This window comes from Mus musculus, chromosome 12, assembly GCF_000001635.26.
Source record: "Mus musculus strain C57BL/6J chromosome 12, GRCm38.p6 C57BL/6J".
NCBI lineage: Eukaryota > Metazoa > Chordata > Mammalia > Rodentia > Muridae > Mus > Mus musculus.
In genome coordinates, this window is record NC_000078.6 from 73,688,862 (window position 1) to 73,707,453 (window position 18,592).

The window sequence follows — 18,592 nt, forward strand, 5'->3', positions numbered from 1 at the left end:
AAAACAGCTGTAAGTTTTACCTGTGTCTGGGCCTCTGAGTTCAATGGCCTTTTATCCAGATTCACTTTGGCTCTTCTTGCATATTCTTCGGGCTTCCTAATATAGACTCTAATTCCCCCTCTGTCTTTTATTAGTGGATGTTAGCGTATGAAACAGGGTTTCCTTATGCCATTTCCATGCGTGAATATAAGAAACTTGGATGAACTGATCCCTTCTGTGACCCATGCTCATCGATAGTAGTGTCCCCTTTGCTTCCAAGTGCGTCTAGATTATTGTCAATGTAAGAACTTTTAAAATTGAGGGTCTCGCTTTGTTACCCAGATGGTCCTCAGTGCTCTGGGCTCAAGCAGCCCTCCTGCTTCAGCCTCCTGCATACTGGGGCTATAGGTGTACCATAGCACCTAGCTGACCCAGGTTCTCCTGGAGCAGATTGCAGTACGTATACCTGGATAGACTGTATGTTCTTGCTTACTGGCATATTTTTATATAAAACCAAAGATCCTTCAAGTGGTTTCCTGAATGTAAGAAAATACACATTTACACTTTGAAAGATATTAGTCCTCACCGCCAAATATCTCTGAAATAGCTTCCGTCTTTAGTGCTATGGATTGATGCTTCGTGCTGAGTGTTTTGAATGTGCTCTTTGTTGCCCCTTCCTGGACAGAGCTAGGAAGGCAGTGCTGCCTGCTTGGTACATGGGAGTGCTGAGGCTTTGTACCGAGAACATACCATAAGTCCTGGACATTCAGGATCCCAGTTTATCCTTCCACCAACCACTGTCAGGTGCACACACAAGTCTCTTCATATTTATGAATTTAGGAAGTAGAGCAAAATTTAGTTTTGTTCTTAAGTGACTGTCTTACATAGGATTCGATACCTTGACATGTTTACTGGCTAGCTGCGAAGTTTTTAAATTGTCTTTTATAATCTCAGCCTTATTTTTATGAGATTGTTCACTTGTTTTCCTTATTGGGTCCTTCGAGTTCCTCCCTCCTTCCCTCCTCCCCTCCCTCCCGCCTCTTCATTCCCTAGGGTCTAGGGTGTTCTAGCCAGGTGCTTTCCCATCAAGTTGTAGCTCTAGTCCTCTTTTAAACTTTTTATCTGGAAACAGGATCTCACTAAACAGCCCAGATTAGGTTTGAATTCACCAAATACCCTAGGCTGGTCTTGAACTTGTGACCTTCCTGGCTCAAGCTCCCAGTTAGCTAGATTTCAGGCCTGTTCCACTATGACAGGCTGATTTCTACATGTCTTATGTAGTAACCCTCTCCCTTGTATGGCAAACCCCTTTTCTCTTCAGTTTGTTTCTATCAACTCTTTGTGTGCTTTGCCAAACAGAACTTTATATATCTAATTGTGAATCCGTTCATCTTTTAAGGCCTGAGTGGTTGGCTACCCTTCTTCCATCATAGGAGTATAATATTTTCTATGCTTTCTTATGTTTCTATAATTCCTCAATAACATTTATTTGTGATTGACTCCATTGGGTTTTGTCACTTTGACACAAACCTAGACATATCGAGGAAGAGGGAATCATAATTGAAAAAAACAATGCCTCCGTAAGGCAAGTTTCTAGAGCATTTTTTTTTTTGATTAATGGTTGATGTGGGAGGGCCCAGTCCACTGTGGGTGGGGCCATTCCTAGACAAGTGGTTTTAGATGGTATAAGAAAGCAGACTGAGCAAGTCATGAGAAGCAAGCCAGTAAGCATCATTCCTCCATGGCCTCCGCTTCAACTCCTGCCTCCAGGTTCTTCTAGTGTTTGAGTTCCCGCCCTGGCTTCCCTCAGGGATAGAGCGTGCCCTGAGAGTTATTAGCTGAAGTAAACCATTTTCTTCCCAAGTTGCTTTCTTTGTCATGGTGTTTTATCACACTAATAGACACCCTAAGTAAAATCATTTTAGATACTGAGAACAGTTACAGCCAGATTGCAAACCCTTGTGTTTTGCTACACAGAGGGTGATGTAGTTAATAATCTTGTATTATATTAATCACATTGCTGTAAGAAAGGGTTTGGAATGTTCCCATCATGAAGAAATGATAACCGTTCGAGATGATGGGTAATCTGCTCATGCTGTGTTGAGCAGCTCCTCAGGAATAGACAGATATATTGAAGCATGGTTCTGCACTCTATACAGCCTGTCAGTCCTCTAGCCTAGATTATAAAATTATTAATTTATTTTCACATAGGTTCTTACATGTTCTTTATAGCAGTGATTTATTTCAGAAGCATCCTGGGAACGTAAGCTGGCTTTAATCGTCACGTTTCTGCACGTGTTGGGGAAAGCCTAGTATAATGGCATGCAAAACATCCACTATCCTTAGATGCTGCACAGTGTGCAAGGAATTCAGTTAGGAGCCACTATTTTTATATATCAGTTTAGAAAAAATCGAACCCACCCACTTTTACCTAATCCAGATTAACATCGGAGGGTCTGTGCCGACTGTGTTTGGACAACCCCATCATTTGGGTTCTAAGGTTGGCAGAAGTGAAGACTAAATTGGTTTGCCAAGGAACCCTAAAGTTCCTCCTGTCTCTACACAAGTTCCTCCAGAGCTCAGATTACAGACCTGTGTTACCATCCAAGCTATTTAAGGGGATTTGAACTCTGGTCCTGATGATTGTGTGGTGAGTACTTTTTGAGTCATATCCTCAGCCCATGTCTTCCTTTCTTGTAACACACAGCCACTCTCCAGAGAGACCGCATCTTCAAGCATTTTACCAGGAAGCGCCAAAGGGCTATGCGAAGACGAGTCCATCAAGTGAACGGACATAAGTTCATGGCCACGTACCTGAGGCAGCCCACCTACTGCTCTCATTGCCGAGAGTTCATCTGGTGAGACAGCCTGCTTACCCCCACCCCACCCCACTTTCACCTCCATCCCTGGGCTTGCTGCTGGAGGCTTCTTTGGCTTATGTGTGGTTTCAGGAGAAAACATAATGGATACTATTCTTCAGATCTGACTTTTGCCTCCTATTCGATACATTGATCCTCTTTTAACAGGTTTAAACTCCTACTAAAATAATAGCAAAACTAAGTAATTTACGGACCCAAATGTTAGATATTATTTCGTATACTAGTTACTCTATTGAAGATGCTAATAGATGAAAGAGCATGAATCAGAGAGAGAGGAGAGTCAATCAATTGATAAATTAGAAAACCTGGCTGAGGAGAAAGGAAAATTATTTTTGAGGAAGTTATTAATGCTTTGAGGAAGGCATGGATCGTGTGATCAGTTATGAGGAATAATCGTGGTGAGAAAGCCTCGTTCTCAGTGGTGTCCAGACATATGGCATCCGGAGGAAGGCCATGGCGTCCAGTGGTCCTCTACCACCATCTCATCTCCAGCAGTTAGGAACTAATGTAATTAAAGGTTGAGAAATTCTAAAGACTTGGGGCACTGTCTTACAAGAAGTAAGCCTGAACAAGCCGTGGCAAGTCTATAGCAGAAAATAAATGTAAGCAATAATTACTTTCAAAGAGAGTCAAGGTTAAGCATACTTATGGCATTTGTAAACAGAATTACAACTCCCGACCCCAACACACACACACACACACACACACACACACACACACACTACCATAGAACACATCAGGGTGAGTCATAAATCAATATGAACAGAAAGGAGATGATGGCACCACGTCTGCCCCCCTGTGGATTTCAGCGGGAGATGTAGAGATAAGACAAGGGAGAGTGCTGGAGCCAGGTAGCTGCAGTGTGTGTGTGTGTGTGTGTGTGTGTGTGTGTGTGTGTGTGTGTGTGAGTGAATGGAGGAGCTGAGTTGCTTTTCACTAAGGATTTAGGAGACAGCTGAAGGGAGGAGAAACGGGAACCCTCACCACCTCCTGTTTATATCACCAGGAGCGGTCTAATCCATCAGCTGGTGTTCTTTGTGCCTCCTGGTAATAAACAAGGGCTCAGAACAGCACACTTTCTGTACCTCTTCCCCGAAGAGATGTTTTTCATAAGGGGCCAGGGAACACACTTCTTCTAGAGAAGTATAATTATAGATGTTATTACTGAACCATTTGACTGACAGTAATTTTTCTCCCTTTTGTCTTGAACAGGGGAGTATTTGGGAAACAGGGTTATCAATGCCAAGGTAAGAAAAACATGTTTACAACCGTGTTTAATTGTGCTTCTTTGTGAAAATATGATAACACCAACAGAAGACAGGCCAGGCTGCCTCCTATCAATACCATGATAACTCTCCGTAAGACACATGGTGCCCGTATGGCAGACTCTAGTTCGTACCAGACCCTGGACGTTTTTGACAGTATAGAGGGAATCTGTTCATTTCTAAAATCAACACCCAGAAGAGCTTTGCAGCTTAAAGTTCGCTCTTCAGTAACTTGAGAGAGCTAAGAAGGAGTCCAAGGCATACAAGGGTGAGTGTGCCCTTGAGTCTTGAAGATAAAAGTCTTGGTTTTTACATTGCACTTTTAACAAGATGAGATGTCGCATGCTGTGTTCATGTCACCTGCATAGGGAATGGATGCTCGTCTCCAAATTAGCTTTATCTTTTTAGCTTTCTGGTTTCAGAAACAAAACAGAACAAAACAAAAAACCGAGGGTCTGGAGAGGTGGTTCCCTGGTGAAGAGCCCTTGTTGTTCTTGCATAGTTTGTGAGGGTTCAGTCGTGAGCACCCCCACATGGCTGCTTACACTGTGCAAGTTTAGAGGATATGATGCCCTCTTCTGGCCTCCAGGGGTACTACATGCTTATGGCAAAAAATACACACAGGCCAAGCACCATAAACATAAAATAAATGGCTCAGCGGTTAAGAGCACTGACTGCTCTTCCAGAGGTCCTGAGTTCAATTCCCAGCAACCACATGGTGGCTCACAACCATCTGTAATGGCATCTGATGCCCTCTTCTGGTGTGTCTGAAGACAGCTACAATGTACTCATATACATTGGATAAATAATATTTTAAAAAATAAAGTAAAAAGTCCTCAGTTTTTTTTAATTAACTTCATTTTTAAAATGAGATATTAGCATGTACCAGGCCATGGTCTTGATCTGTAACTCAATGAATGAACGAATGTGAGAAAAAAATCCACAATTAAATACATTTTCAGAATTCTAAGGTAAAATCAACTTAGTATCATTCTTGAAGACTTAAAATTAAATAAATTCAAAGTGTGAAAGCAGCCTCCTTCTATGTAGGGGTGTGGGCTGGGTCCCCATGGCCTTCCGTGGGGCTCCCTTCCTGTTGCCCTGAGTTTGGTCAGTCTGTATCTGTAGTACTGGGCATCTTGACTTTCACTCTGCAGGTGACTGGTAGCCGTGCCATGTATTCTACAGAGCCGGTCCACATGTAAATAAGGAAAATCCTCTTTCTGTTTTGGAGGAAGCAATGCAATGTGGGTCGTGTCTCCCCCCCCCCCCCCCCCCCCCACTTAGGAGAACTGACTGAGACATAAGCTTGAATCTAAGTTATGTATGAAAATTTCCACTGAATTCTCAAAGTTAGAGAGAGCAAGCATAGCAATTGTAAGGGACCTATAAATGTGAATTCAGTCCTAAGTGAGAAAATAGCTCACAAGGTAGGACGATAACAGTTTTCAGCCTGGACCTGTCTAATATAGGGGTATGCTCTCTAGTGATATATATATCCATATATATATATCTCCATCATATACATTCTTATATAGATTGAGAAGCTCTAGATACACAAGGGTACCATTGACAGATTAAAATGTATGACTTAAGGGTACATCTGTTGTGTTGTTTTTCCTCTCAGCATGTCGCTGAGACATCTGATGGCTGACTTCTGGTGGGGCACCTGCTCTTTAAAGAACAGGAAAGAACACTAGTTAGGAGGCATGAGAAAGTTTTGTTTACATTTCACCGAAGAACGTAAAACCAAACGTGTGGTAGGAGAGAAGTATGCGGGCCCACCCTCATCAGAAGCACAGGGTGGTGTTTCCGACTAATCAGGCTTGAGGCAGAGGAAACGGCCAGAGCTAAGAAGGCCACTGTGTGTGTAGTAGTAACCGGGCCGGTTCTTCAGACAGACATGAATGTGGTTGGCGTGTACATACCTAACAGTGGGCAGGGAAGCACGTGAGAACAAGGCCCTTGGACCACAAGGGAGGTAGACAGGCCTACTGTCATAGCTGCTCTGTCGATCATTGCTGGCCTCGGCCAGGCCAGGCAGAGGAGCAGTAAGGCTTTGGTTGATCTAAACAGAGCTGTCACAGTGTGATCAAACTGACGTTGATGGGAAGCACCAGCCTGCAGCGTCAGACAACACATTCCTCCTAAGCTCACGTGGAACATTCACCAGCAGAGAACACCCGCTGGACCTTAAACCTACTGTAACAAACAAGAAACATACAGAAAGCACAAGACTCATGCTGTCTGGCCAGCCAGTGGCTCAGCAGGCAGGAGGCCGTTCCTGTGCAGCCCGAGAACCTGAGGTTGAATCCTGGATCCCACTAGGTGGCAGGGTAGATTCAGAGTTGTCCTGTGCGCGCACGCACACACGCACGCGCGCGCGCGCGCACACACACACACACACACACACACACACACACACACACACACCACACACACCTTGAACTCACATATCTCCACCTGCCTCTGCCTCCCAAGTGCTGGGATTAAATTCATGTGCCACCATATCCAGCTTCTTGCTCATTCCATATACACTACGACACCCTTATAGGGCTGCAAACGGGAAAGCATATTGTCAGAGTTCTAAATATTCACACAGCTGGTTGAACCGTTCTGCAAGTGTTTATTCAACTGCCCATTCAGCCCCCAGCATCATTCAGGGAATTCCGGGCAGGCCCCAGCCACATGTGGAAGATTTGAAGTAGGAGTCAGTCTGAGGGGCTGTAGGAAATCAGAGGAGGAGAGGCAGTTTGGGGTGAGATATTCTTTGGGTTTTATCTTGTCATAAGCATTAGATGCAGTTACCAGGTGAGTAGGCTATGTTGGAGAGGCAGAGAAAGGCCATACGTTTGGAACCGTGCTGGGTTTGAACACTGTTGATGGACATGAGAAACCCACTGGAAGTGTTCAGGCATGGACAGAAATGACCAGGGTTATACTGTGAAAAGATTTCTCTGAAGGATGGGGCGCAGTCAGGAAGGCGAGGACAGCTTAGGACAAGATGGCAGACAGCTTGGATGTAAACAAAGGTCTTGTTAGGATGGTGTCAGTAGATGCAGGAAGGATGAGGGCACTGGCTGCCAGGATGTGGCCAGACATCCAAGCCAAGTTTCTGGCATGGGCAGCTTTCGTTGACTGCTGCAACTGGCTGTCCTAGGAGGCTCTGATAAATGTGTAATTGCTGGATTTAATTTCCCAGTGTGCACCTGCGTCGTCCATAAACGCTGCCATCATCTAATTGTTACAGCCTGCACTTGCCAAAACAATATTAACAAAGTGGATGCCAAGGTAAGTGAGTGCTAGTTTGCTGACTAAGCACAATTCCCTCTGTGTGTGCTCTCTCTCTCTCTCTCTCTCTCTCTCTCTCTCTCTCTCTCTCTCTCTCTCTACTCTTCCCTACTCACCTCTCCCCACAGCCCTCCCATAGTCCTTAGGACCCACAACAGTGCTGCTGGAATTTGTATTTCTGTTCTTTGGCAGTCTGACCTCACTTTGCCTAGTGGTAACTTTGCCTCACTTCCACAGAATGCCTCCCCATAACTACCCATACTAACATAGTATATGGATAGTAACCCATAACTACCCATAGTAACCCATAACTATCCACAGTAACCTGTACTAACAGGAGAAAAGGGTTACTTTGTCTTGTGGTTTTAGATACTTCAGACTGAAGAATGGGGAGAGCTGTACAGAGCAGAACAGTTCCCGGCAGGGTGGAGAAGAAACTGATTCTGAGACTTAGGGTGGGGTATTACCTGCAAAATTCTGCCACTAAGAATGGACTTTTAAAAAGCTAGATCCCACCTCTCAGTGACTCTGTAGCCATGCTCAGTGGCACTACTGACTGGGGACCCCTGAATTTTGAACACAAGCTTGTGAGACTTATTTAGCATTCAGAGCATAACACCTTGCAAGGACACAGTCAGTGTTCAGCTGATCAAAGATGTAGACACCACTTACACTGTTCTAGAGAGAGGACTCTAGTTGGGGGAAAGAGGCCTGGGCCTATTATATAGCATCTGGCTTTTCCAATGCTGAGGCCTGCCTCCACTAGTGATCCTTGTCAGCCCAGGCCTGATCCACAGCCTCTGTGTATCAGTCTGAAATATCTGGGCCTCACTCGTGTGTATTAGCAGCAGTTAAATTGAATTGACAAGTATGTCAACTGTACATAATGCTTGCTAAGCAAAGAGACACTGGGCCTCCTTCAGCCTCGTAGGGACTCCAGGGAAATGTGTTTAAGCTTCCGTTGCGTTTCCCTGGGATGGGCAGATGTTCTAAATTCAAGAGGGAGAAAGCAAGGGGAGTGTTGTTGAAACTTAGTGGACTTGCAGATGCTTGGGAAAGCCCAACTTGGGGACTCATGACATGAACATGCATGATAGTGAAACACACAGAGAGATATGAACTAGAGCTCGTAAAGGAAAGAGGCCAGGAAAGTCCAGAGAGGAACAGTCATTGTCTTACCCTTTCTCATGCTGCACCTGTAGTTTTTGCTTCAATTTGTAAGGCTGACCAGAGAGCATATGGCAAGGGGGTACAAGAGATATGACACATAAGAGACCATTAAGTTGGCACTCACTTTGTCTATAAGCAAATGCCAGAGGCTAGAGGGGCTGAGTGAGGTGGCCACTGCAGGGTCACTGTGGCATGACGCAGAGAGCGTTTTGATCCGAATATAAAAGATGAAGGAAATGATAACTTCTCCTTCTTTCTCCAAATGGTGAATGGTTCATCATATACCTATATCCTGTATCTTAGTCCTGTCTTATTCATCAACAAAGTGTGCTAAGATCCAAATAGCAGGACAGTTCTGCATGGTATAATAATATACCCAGCACGGGTGTCACCATAATCCTCGTCATTTCCCACTCCGGTCATCACAAAAGACATTGCTGAGAGAGTTGACCTATCCTCCTCTTCCCCCAGATTGCAGAACAGCGGTTTGGCATCAACATCCCACACAAGTTCAACGTTCACAATTACAAGGTGCCCACGTTCTGTGACCACTGTGGCTCCCTGCTCTGGGGGATAATGCGACAAGGACTTCAGTGTAAAAGTAAGGAGTGCTGGCTTCCTCCTTCTCTCTGTGACAGCATTGTACTATAAGCCTTTGAAGTTCTGTGGGCTTATAATCTGACCTGGGGCTGATGGTTTACATATTAATACCTGAGTTGTGTTATTTAAGCATCACTGGTTGGGCTGGAGTACATGTAAAGAGAAGTGTGTCAGATCCCTATAATAATATAGATTAAATTAGAAGTTACATCTAAAGATCTACTGTGCTAGTTGTTGGCTACTTGTTGCTGAGTATGCTTTTAAGAGGCATTTGAAAGAGGGCTTTGAAAATGGGTTCTCTGAGAGAGAGAGAGAGAGAGAGAGAGAGAGAGAGAGAGAGAGAGAAAGAGAGAGAGAGAGCACAGGTGGGAGGAGGTATAGCTGAATGACCAGAAGAGAAGGTTTGGGTTCTAAGTGAGAACTGGCTCTCATCAGAAGTAGGGAGCAGTTGAGCTGTCACATTAGCAGGAGCTGCGTGGGTTGTCTGCAAGAGTCCTGTGGTGTGACTGAAGAAGCTGGTAGGGCAAAGAGCGAGAGCTGAAGCTTTGATGGTGGCTGGCACCTCACCAACTGCACACGGTGCTGTTTGGAGCTCTTGCCTTTTCAAAGGCTCTGAGTGGGGTAAAGGCCAGCACCTGTTTTGTTAGGGGTTGTGGAGCTATTGGCCCGGAGTCATTTTCCATGAGTATGTGATTATCTGGGGTGCACCTGAAGCCTTATGAGACACACACTAGGATGACAACTTTCGTTGGCTGTCTGGGACAGTCAAACTGTCTGTCAGCAAAAGGGACCAAATTCTAGCAAGGCGTAGTAACTCATGCCTCTAATTCCAGCACCAAGGGTCGATCTACATAGTGAGGCCCAGAGCAGCCTGGGGTAAGAAGAAAACCAGCACAAACAGCCCATCTCTCTGGCCCTGTGGCACCGTTTTTCATTCACCTGAAGCAGCAGCAAGCTTAAGTGAAGCAGCAGCTTTGCCTGAGGTGTTGCTTGCTACTGGTCTCAGGCTCTCACGGGGAGTGAGCCACTTCCGTTTTCCTGTATTTCCGGCTAGGGTACAGATCCACACATAGGGATCACCTGTAGCCCTCTGTTCCCGGGTGCCCCAGAGCAGCAGACCTGCAGTGACTTGACTCCTTCAACTTTTGGTTTTATTGCCACAGGGCTTTTCTAAAAGGCCTTTGTCGTTTGCATCTCTCTATACCAGTCGATTTCCCATGAAGCTAATGGAGCTTAAGCATCAGGGCCTCTCTCTGCTTCACGCGGTGTCCGTTTTCATAAAGAAAGCTTCCCAAAGGACAAACGCAATCCCCATAACGTCTAGGTTGTTCTGTGTCTCCAAAGACGGAGTGGCTCCATCGAAGAGACATTTATTGCACAAGGCTTCAGCCGGGCCTTCTGTCAGCAGGACCCACTTCAAGAAACATGATAGTAATTTATGTCTGCCGATTAAACCTGGGAGCTGTCATTGTCCCGGGAGCTTCACAGATAACAAGAAATGTAGCTTGCTTTGCTCCCTTCTCCAAATGTCATTAACCCTGACCTTCAAACACTTCAAAGTTTGCTATTTTTTTTCTTCCCTATAAAACAGTTAGAACCACAGCCCTACCGGATGTTCTTTGTGGGCTAGGAGTACCACCCAACCACAGCAGTACCCGGAAAGAAGGTGCATAAACCCTTCAGAAACCCATTTCCACCTTGTTTGAACAGTGACCAAGCTGCAGCCTGGAGACTGCTGCCTTTATTTAATGGCAAGAGGGAGTGCAGTCAGTTAGCATGATCCTTTGTTATCTAACCGCCCCGTGATGGTCTCTGTGATGAGCATCTTCATCTCTGTATCGTGTCTTGCTGCCAAGGCAACTGTTACGTGTGATTTAGATGAGTCTATCCTCTCGAGCCACGGTGAAGAGAGTCAAAATCTATTATTCGAAGCCTGCTATTCTTTCATGCTCTAGCATTTCTGCCTCTGCACTAATCAGAAGCAGGGAAAATGCCAGGACTTGTTCTAAATGCGAGTTTAATCTTGTGAGATCACACTGCCAGCTGCCCGTATCGTTCTTCTGTCACAGTCGTTAGGCTACCGATGTTCCCTGCAAGCACGTTTGTGAACCTGGATTCTCTTCTCTTCCCTCCAGTATGTAAGATGAATGTACATATTCGGTGTCAGGCGAACGTGGCCCCAAACTGCGGGGTGAATGCCGTGGAGCTTGCCAAGACCCTGGCAGGGATGGGTCTCCAACCCGGAAATATTTCTCCAACCTCGGTGAGCCCTTTGCCTCTGGCTGTGTATTGTAGGTTGCAAGTTATTCCGGTGCAATGAGCTCAAATGAGAGTCTAGGGGGACATAATCTCAGCAAATCCAGTGAACAAGTCTGCTGTGCTTTAAAAAAGGCATTTTATCTCCCCAACTAGAGTCTACACAGTTAGGGCTCAAAACAGTGAGCATGCATGTATATCATGAAGCAAGAGAACGGACTCACCCCCCACCTCCCCTTAAAATCAGCTTCCTATCAATCTGGTCTGGCAAGAATCTCAGAATCCAGATGCCTAGGGTACGCCCCTGGCTGGTGTCCAATCGGGACAGCTGGTCAGAAGCCACCGGCCTCTGCTTCCTTATCTCTAAATGGGGTTGAAGGTGCCAGTGCCTGGGGTTCTCCACTTCCCTAGACTGCAGCACGTGTCCAGGGTTGTGAGTTCATCTCCTGCTTTCTGCAGCAGACAGCTCCTTCCTCGGGACGCTTGGGAATGGGTGGAGTGGTTTTCTTGCCCTGGCTGTGTTTTGTCCTGCAACCTCCCCAAGTGACATCCAGCTGATGCTGTCCATCAGAGCCTTAGCTGCTGCTTCCTAGTTCTTAGTGTTGTCTTTCTGGCCCACATCCTTGGTTGGAGGCTGGGAAGCAGCCATGTCTGGATGGCTGTGAGATCTGGAGCCAGGCTATGTGACAGTCCCAGAATGGGCAGTGCCTCCTTCTCTGTAACATCAAGTGTCTTTAGTGTTATGGTATTCAATACTGGGGGAAACATCTACCTGCTGACAGCACATCATTAAAAAGATAGAATTATAAGTAATCAAAGAGAAAAGTGGGTTAAAAAAAAGATTAGGGGACTCTAGCTTTGAGGTTTTAGCTCTAACCAAGAGTGCAGGTTAAGGAAGTAAGATTCAAGCTGGGACCACTTTTCTGTCTTTGAAAAGTCTACAGTAGATTTGGAAGGAGAGCTATAAAAACTGCTGTGTTTTTAAATATAAGCCATTTTATTGTATTGTTAATGCCTGTTTTGTGGGGTTAAATATATAAGATCCTTGGAGGTTCAGGCTGTGGAGTAGTTGGCTTGTTTTCAGCATTGCTTGTAAGTCTCTCTAGGGCCTAAAGTCTAGACACATCCTTTTTAACCAGATACATCAAGAACTCCAGAATTCATCTTCTTAGAGTTGGGGAGCAGCTTGGTGGTACAGTGCTTGTCTGGCATGAGTGGAGCATGGGGTCCAGTCACAGCACCTCAAAGGCAAACACAGTTAAACAATAACAGCCTCCTGGGGGCTGGAAAGGTGGCTCAGCAGTTAGGAGGGCATTCTGCCCTTGAGAGTCCAGTTTTTTAGCATCTATGTCAGGCAGGTCACAGCCACCTACCTTCAACTCCAGGGGATCTAAAACCCTCTTCTGGCCTCCATGACTCTGGCACACATCTGCAGATGCACATACAAAGATGCACACACACACACACACACACACACACACACACACACACTTAAAAATAATAAAAACAAATATTTTTTAGAAGTAGCCTCACATTCTCAAAAAAAATTTAAAGATGTAAAAAGTCATTGTGACCATTTAAAAATAATACTGTGTACAATAAGACAATAATTTAGTCATATTTTAAAATTTAGTATGAAAATGTTTTATCTTTGTACATTGTTTTAAATATATGTACTAAGAGAAGGCTGCTGGGATTTTAGGTACTTAACATTTATTTATATTTACTGTCTTTCCTATTTCACATTGAATTTTATTTGTATAATTTAAATTTTTATATTAAAAAACATATTCTGGTCCTGCTGCCGAGACTCTGAGCAAGCATGAAAACCACCCTTTGCGGGAAGTGGTCACTAGGTGACTCCCCTAGAATTGACTTCTCTGTGGTGAAGCCATTGCAGCAGAAACCACAGTGACAAGCCTAAGGCCTTGGCATCTTCATTTATGCACAAGCTTGGGCATATTCTCCACACGGCAGTGCATACAGACCAGAAGTGGATGGCAAGATAGTTTTCAGTTAAAGAAGCTGGACATCTGCCCAGGACTGGGTGGAGACAGGCTGCTTGCATAGGGAGGTCTCCCCATCCATACCCACCTTGAGCTCACAGCGTCATTTCTACTTTCCTCCTCCTTGCAGAAACTCATTTCCAGGTCGACACTAAGACGGCAGGGAAAGGAGGGCTCCAAAGAAGGAAATGGGATCGGTGTTAACTCTTCCAGCAGATTCGGCATCGACAACTTTGAGTTCATCCGGGTGTTGGGGAAGGGGAGCTTCGGGAAGGTGAGTCTGGGCTTTGGCCGGCTGGATTGAAGTAACAAGCATGCTGTGTATGTGTGCTGTTGGCGTACATGTATGTGGGGGGACACCGGACCTTCTCACATGTACCCACACTCTCAAGCCTCGGGTCTCCCTCATGCTCCCTCCTGCTTTGCTCTAGGTGATGCTTGCCAGGATAAAGGAGACAGGAGAACTGTACGCCGTGAAGGTGCTGAAGAAGGACGTGATTCTGCAGGATGATGATGTAGAGTGCACCATGACTGAGAAGAGGATCCTGTCCTTGGCCCGCAACCACCCCTTCCTCACCCAGCTCTTCTGCTGCTTTCAGACTCCAGTGAGTATGGCTGGGTACTCCCCACTATGAGTATGACAGGTGCTCCCCCTTCTATCCTAGTGACTATGATGGTGCTCCCCACCTCACAGCCTCCTGTCTCACAGAAAGAGGAGATATTAGTGAGGTGTTGAAGATGTCACGGAGTTGCCTGGAATCGGCCCTCAAGGCATTGCCATGTCTGACAACCTGGGCACAAGTGATAGGGGCTAATACATTAACCCCTTCCTTCATGCTGTCCCATGAAAGGCTCACCTTGAGGGCTGTGGTCCCTGATTTTGAAAAGGTCTTCATATATAAGTTTCCTGCAGTAGAGCGGTTACAGAAGTCTGAGGGTAGAGTCAATGTCATGAGTTATCTTGGCGAATTTGGCTATGGTTCTTGTCCTAAGTTCTGAACAGCCTTGAACCCGAATGAAGGAGTCGAGAAGTGGATCTAGAAGGACCCAGAAAGAGCACCTTGGTTTGATTCATCCCAAGATCTTGTTCCTGTCCATAAAGTTCCTCTGCCTGGTGCCTTCACTAGTCTTGGGATTCGATGGGTTAAGAGTAGCAATCTAGGATGCCTTTTGTTGCAGTCCGTAGAATGCTGAGCTAATGAGAGTTTAAACAAAAATCATGGTGCCCTTGGTTCAATAGGATGAGTGTAAAGTCTGGTGGTGATCACTAGGATTGGATCTGTGGCCCAGGGCCATTAGACATGTCTTCTACTTGGTAGCTCACAGTATTTGATGAACCTTTACACATCACACTTTCACAGGACAGCATCCAAAACAGAGGTCATGGGGTAGCATGGGCCACTCTTCTTCCGTGGTCTATTGGGTCATCTTTTTTTAGCAGCAGGAGCTGGGAGAGGAGATAGCTCACCAAGATGGAGCCAATGAATCAAAACCATCTTGCACTAACTCTGGTCCATTCTCTGGGCCAGGTCATGCTGCCGCCTTTCTAGAATTGGGTCCATACTTGGGCTTCTCTAATCAGCAAGAAGGTGACCTCTAAGAAAGCATCCATCCAAGTTCCAACAGGTCTTCCAGTCAGATTTCCTGTCAGATAGGTCAGGTTTTCCTATTGTTTGGGAGACTGAACCTGGTTGTGCCCTTGGGGAAACACACAGCGGCACCCCACCTTACTGGTGATGGAAATTAACAGCTAAGCTGAGGCGAAGGTGAGACTTCGATATTGCTGGCAAAGAGAATGCTTCCCACAGTGGGTAAACAGCTCCACAGAGCTAGGCTGAGGCGGAGCATCCATTGTGAACGAAGCTCAGTGAGGCTCTAAAGCTGAGGTGGTCTTGACTGTGACTGCACAGGACTGTAACTTCAAAGACCAGGCTGTGGAATGCAGCAGAAAACCTGGGAAGAAACTAATGTAGAGGAATGAAGGGCCAGGTTTAATCACAGAAAGCCAGCTTCTTTAATTGACGGCATGTGCATCCTCCACATGTCTGTTCTCTCTGTCACAGGAAGCCTTTTAAGGAGTTTTTGATGCATAAAAGATGCACACCACCCTTTAAAAAAACACAAAATCTGGAAAGTCCTGCAGAGATTGCTCAGCAGTTGAGAGCACTGGTTGCTCTCCCAGAGGACTCAGGTTCAATTCTCAGTAGCCACACGGTGCCTAACATGGTCTATAACTCCACTCCCAGGAATGCTAATGCCCTCTTGTGGCCTCTGCCAGGTACCAGACATGCATGTAATGCACAGATATAAATGGAAGTAGAACACCCATACACACAAAATAATTAGAAAAATTAAAACGCAAACAAGACTGAACTTCGACTATGACTGCACTAATTTTTAAAAACACAGTAACAGTTAAATCTTGGAGGTTTTATCATATTGGCATACATCTAGCTGCTTCATTTTTAATAGCTGTAGAGTATTCTGTATTAAGAACATATTGTGCCAAGCACAGTGGATTATGCTGTTAATCTCAGTTCTTGGGCTTCAGGGGCAGGCAAGCAAACCTCTGTGGTTTCAAGGCCAATCAGGCAGCCAAGGCTGTATATTTAGACTTTATCTATCTATCTATCTATCTATCTATCTATCTATCTATCTATCTATCTATCTATCCATCCATTCATCCATCCATCTATCCCTTGTCTCTGCGTGTACGTACGTACGTGTGTGTGTGTGTGTGTGTGTGTGTGTGTGGTTAATTACCTATCTGGTTTTTTATTTCAACCCATCTTGCCACAAGTCCCCGTGTACTTTCATTTTTGCATGTTTATAGAGCATTTCTACGTGGCATATTATTGGAGGTAGTATTGCTCAGGAAACTCGAGCATTTAAGATTTGGACGGAGTCCAGTGGTGCTTACCTCTATGGTAGTTAACATGGCGGCTGACATTTTATGGTCTGCCTTCTAGGCACTGTTCTGACAGCTTTGTGTGTACTGTCGTATTTAATCTGTGCAGTGACCCTGTGCAGTAATAAAGTTTCAGTGGGCATAGAGATTCCTAGGACTTACAGCTGAAGTCTTCATTAGCATCCCTGGTGGTTGTTTTTTGTTTTTGTTTTTTTCCCCCCTCTTCTATTAAAGGTCTGATGTTTGGCCACAGGGTGGCAGTCGTGACTGTAAAGTGGCCTTGATTTCTCACCACCTGAGCAGTGACAGTCTGGAGCATTTTTAAAGGTTGTGGGTTACAGGTGCTGGCTCCCAAACAAAGAAGGAGGGGAGAGGAATGCTCTGACCTTCAGGTTAGAGGGTGAAAGGAGTGATGGGAACCAAGAAGCAAATGAGTTCTTCACATGGCCAGGTAGAGACAGGGTCTTCATTTCACTCTGGGAAATTATGGGACTCAAGTGTTATTCTTCCATCTGGAAATATCCTCCATGTCTACCCCTATCTCCTGTAAAGCTGGCTATAAAGGACTGGAAATGCTAGTCACTACGAGGAACGGTAAACTTGGATGGCTCTAGCTACTTGACTCTGCAAGCCATGGCCCCTCAAGTGAGGAGTCGGGTGCTAACTGTGGCCTTCTGTCCTCTGAGTAGCTCATCTAGTTAGGGCACTGGAGTTTTCCCCAAATGGCCTGGCAAATGACATTTCATTGGGAGAGTCCATGTTCAGTAACGTGAACTCCCTCATGTCTGGCCCTGTGGAATCTCTATTGCTGAAGCCCAGAGATGGGAGGAGCTCACTAAGGTCCTCTTGGCTTGGTAGTGTTGGAGACAGGGTTCAGGTATAGGCCAGGCTGACTCTGACCCATGGGTCATGTGCAGTCTCACATCAGCTACTGAAGCATCTGCCTGGAGAGATGGAAAAGCATTGCCCTTGGGACTGTCCACTCAAGTTCTCTTCGGTGACCCTAGGTCGAAATGCTGAGTCTGTTGTCAAAGTCTTTTCTGCGTTTCTCCAAGTCCTGGTCTCAGAAGTGAGACCTCTGTGAGGATCCAGTGGGAAGGTAAAGAGACTGACTACTCACAGGTCGGGGCCGCAGCTAGCTGCCCGAGCCTCGGTGGATGACGCCACAGCCATGTCCATATGGGCACACTGCTGGAGTTAATGGATTATTGGGGAGGGAGATTTGAAGCTAGAAGAAAAATATATTGAGGGGCCTGGTGAGAGGGAATGGGAAACAGATATGGTTAAAATGCATTGCACACGTCTATGGAATTTTCAAGGAATAACAATTCTTTTTAAAAGCTAAGGCTGTTCCGTGATGAACCCACTTCCCCACACCAAGCAAGGGCAACGTCCCAGAGCTCCCCCCTCTAAACCATAAAGTGGGAGTTTAGGAGCTCCTTCTGTTCCTACCAAAAATAAAACAAAAAGCAATTTTCAAACACTAGATACTTTATCAAGCTTTCTGCATAGGTTAAAAATCCCTAAACTCTTTGGCTCATATCTCTCCTTAAATGTTACTGTTAGAAATAAGTGAGAAATCGCAGACCTTCTGATAGCGTCAGGAATTCCAACACTTTGTGAGTAATTGTCTTTATCTTCACCTGTAAAAGCTGTTAGGTCTGCTGGTTTTATTTTCATTGTGTAGCCAACAGACACAATACAATAATACGATAGATGTTGTATGTAAAGATGCTTGATTTGGGTTGGTGAGGGGTGGTGGGTAAAGGCACTTGCCTTGAGCCTGATGGCCTGATGAATTTGATCCCTGGGACCTACAGAGTGGAAGAAAAGAACCAAGTCTCTAAAGTTGTCCTCTAATTGCCTTGCATCTGCTGTGGCATACATGCATTCACATATAAAGACACACACACACAAACAAATGAATAAATGAATGTTTTTAAAAATGCTTAAACCTTAAAGATGGTTAATATATATTATTAGTCCATTGCTGATAGTCTTTGATTGACAGCTCCCTAGCTCCTACCCTCAGCCCTGGCATCCATCCTTTGCTCCTGGGAGTTCTTTAGATTTGATTTTCTATGCCTGGTTTATTTCACTTAATCTTCTCCAGATCCATCTGTGTTGCCACACATGCCAGGGTTTCCTCCCGTCTTAAGGTTGAACGATGGCTCATTGTGTATCCACCCCACATTTTCTGGGTCCATCCATCCATATCTCTGTCCATCCAGCCATACG

General features: G+C 45.3%; 1 protein-coding gene across 2 annotated transcripts in view; it reads left to right on the forward strand.

Moving 5' to 3' along the window:
• Window positions 1–18,592, forward strand: part of Prkch (protein kinase C, eta) — a 193,390-nt gene that overhangs the window by 104,066 nt on the left and 70,732 nt on the right. For both annotated transcript variants that reach the window (NM_001313977.1, NM_008856.4), the window contains 7 exons: window positions 2,687–2,837; window positions 4,071–4,105; window positions 7,326–7,414; window positions 9,056–9,185; window positions 11,320–11,447; window positions 13,577–13,720; window positions 13,878–14,051. In NM_001313977.1, the coding sequence (NP_001300906.1) occupies window positions 2,687–2,837; window positions 4,071–4,105; window positions 7,326–7,414; window positions 9,056–9,185; window positions 11,320–11,447; window positions 13,577–13,720; window positions 13,878–14,051 (851 nt within the window). The remainder of the gene's footprint in view (window positions 1–2,686; window positions 2,838–4,070; window positions 4,106–7,325; window positions 7,415–9,055; window positions 9,186–11,319; window positions 11,448–13,576; window positions 13,721–13,877; window positions 14,052–18,592) is intronic.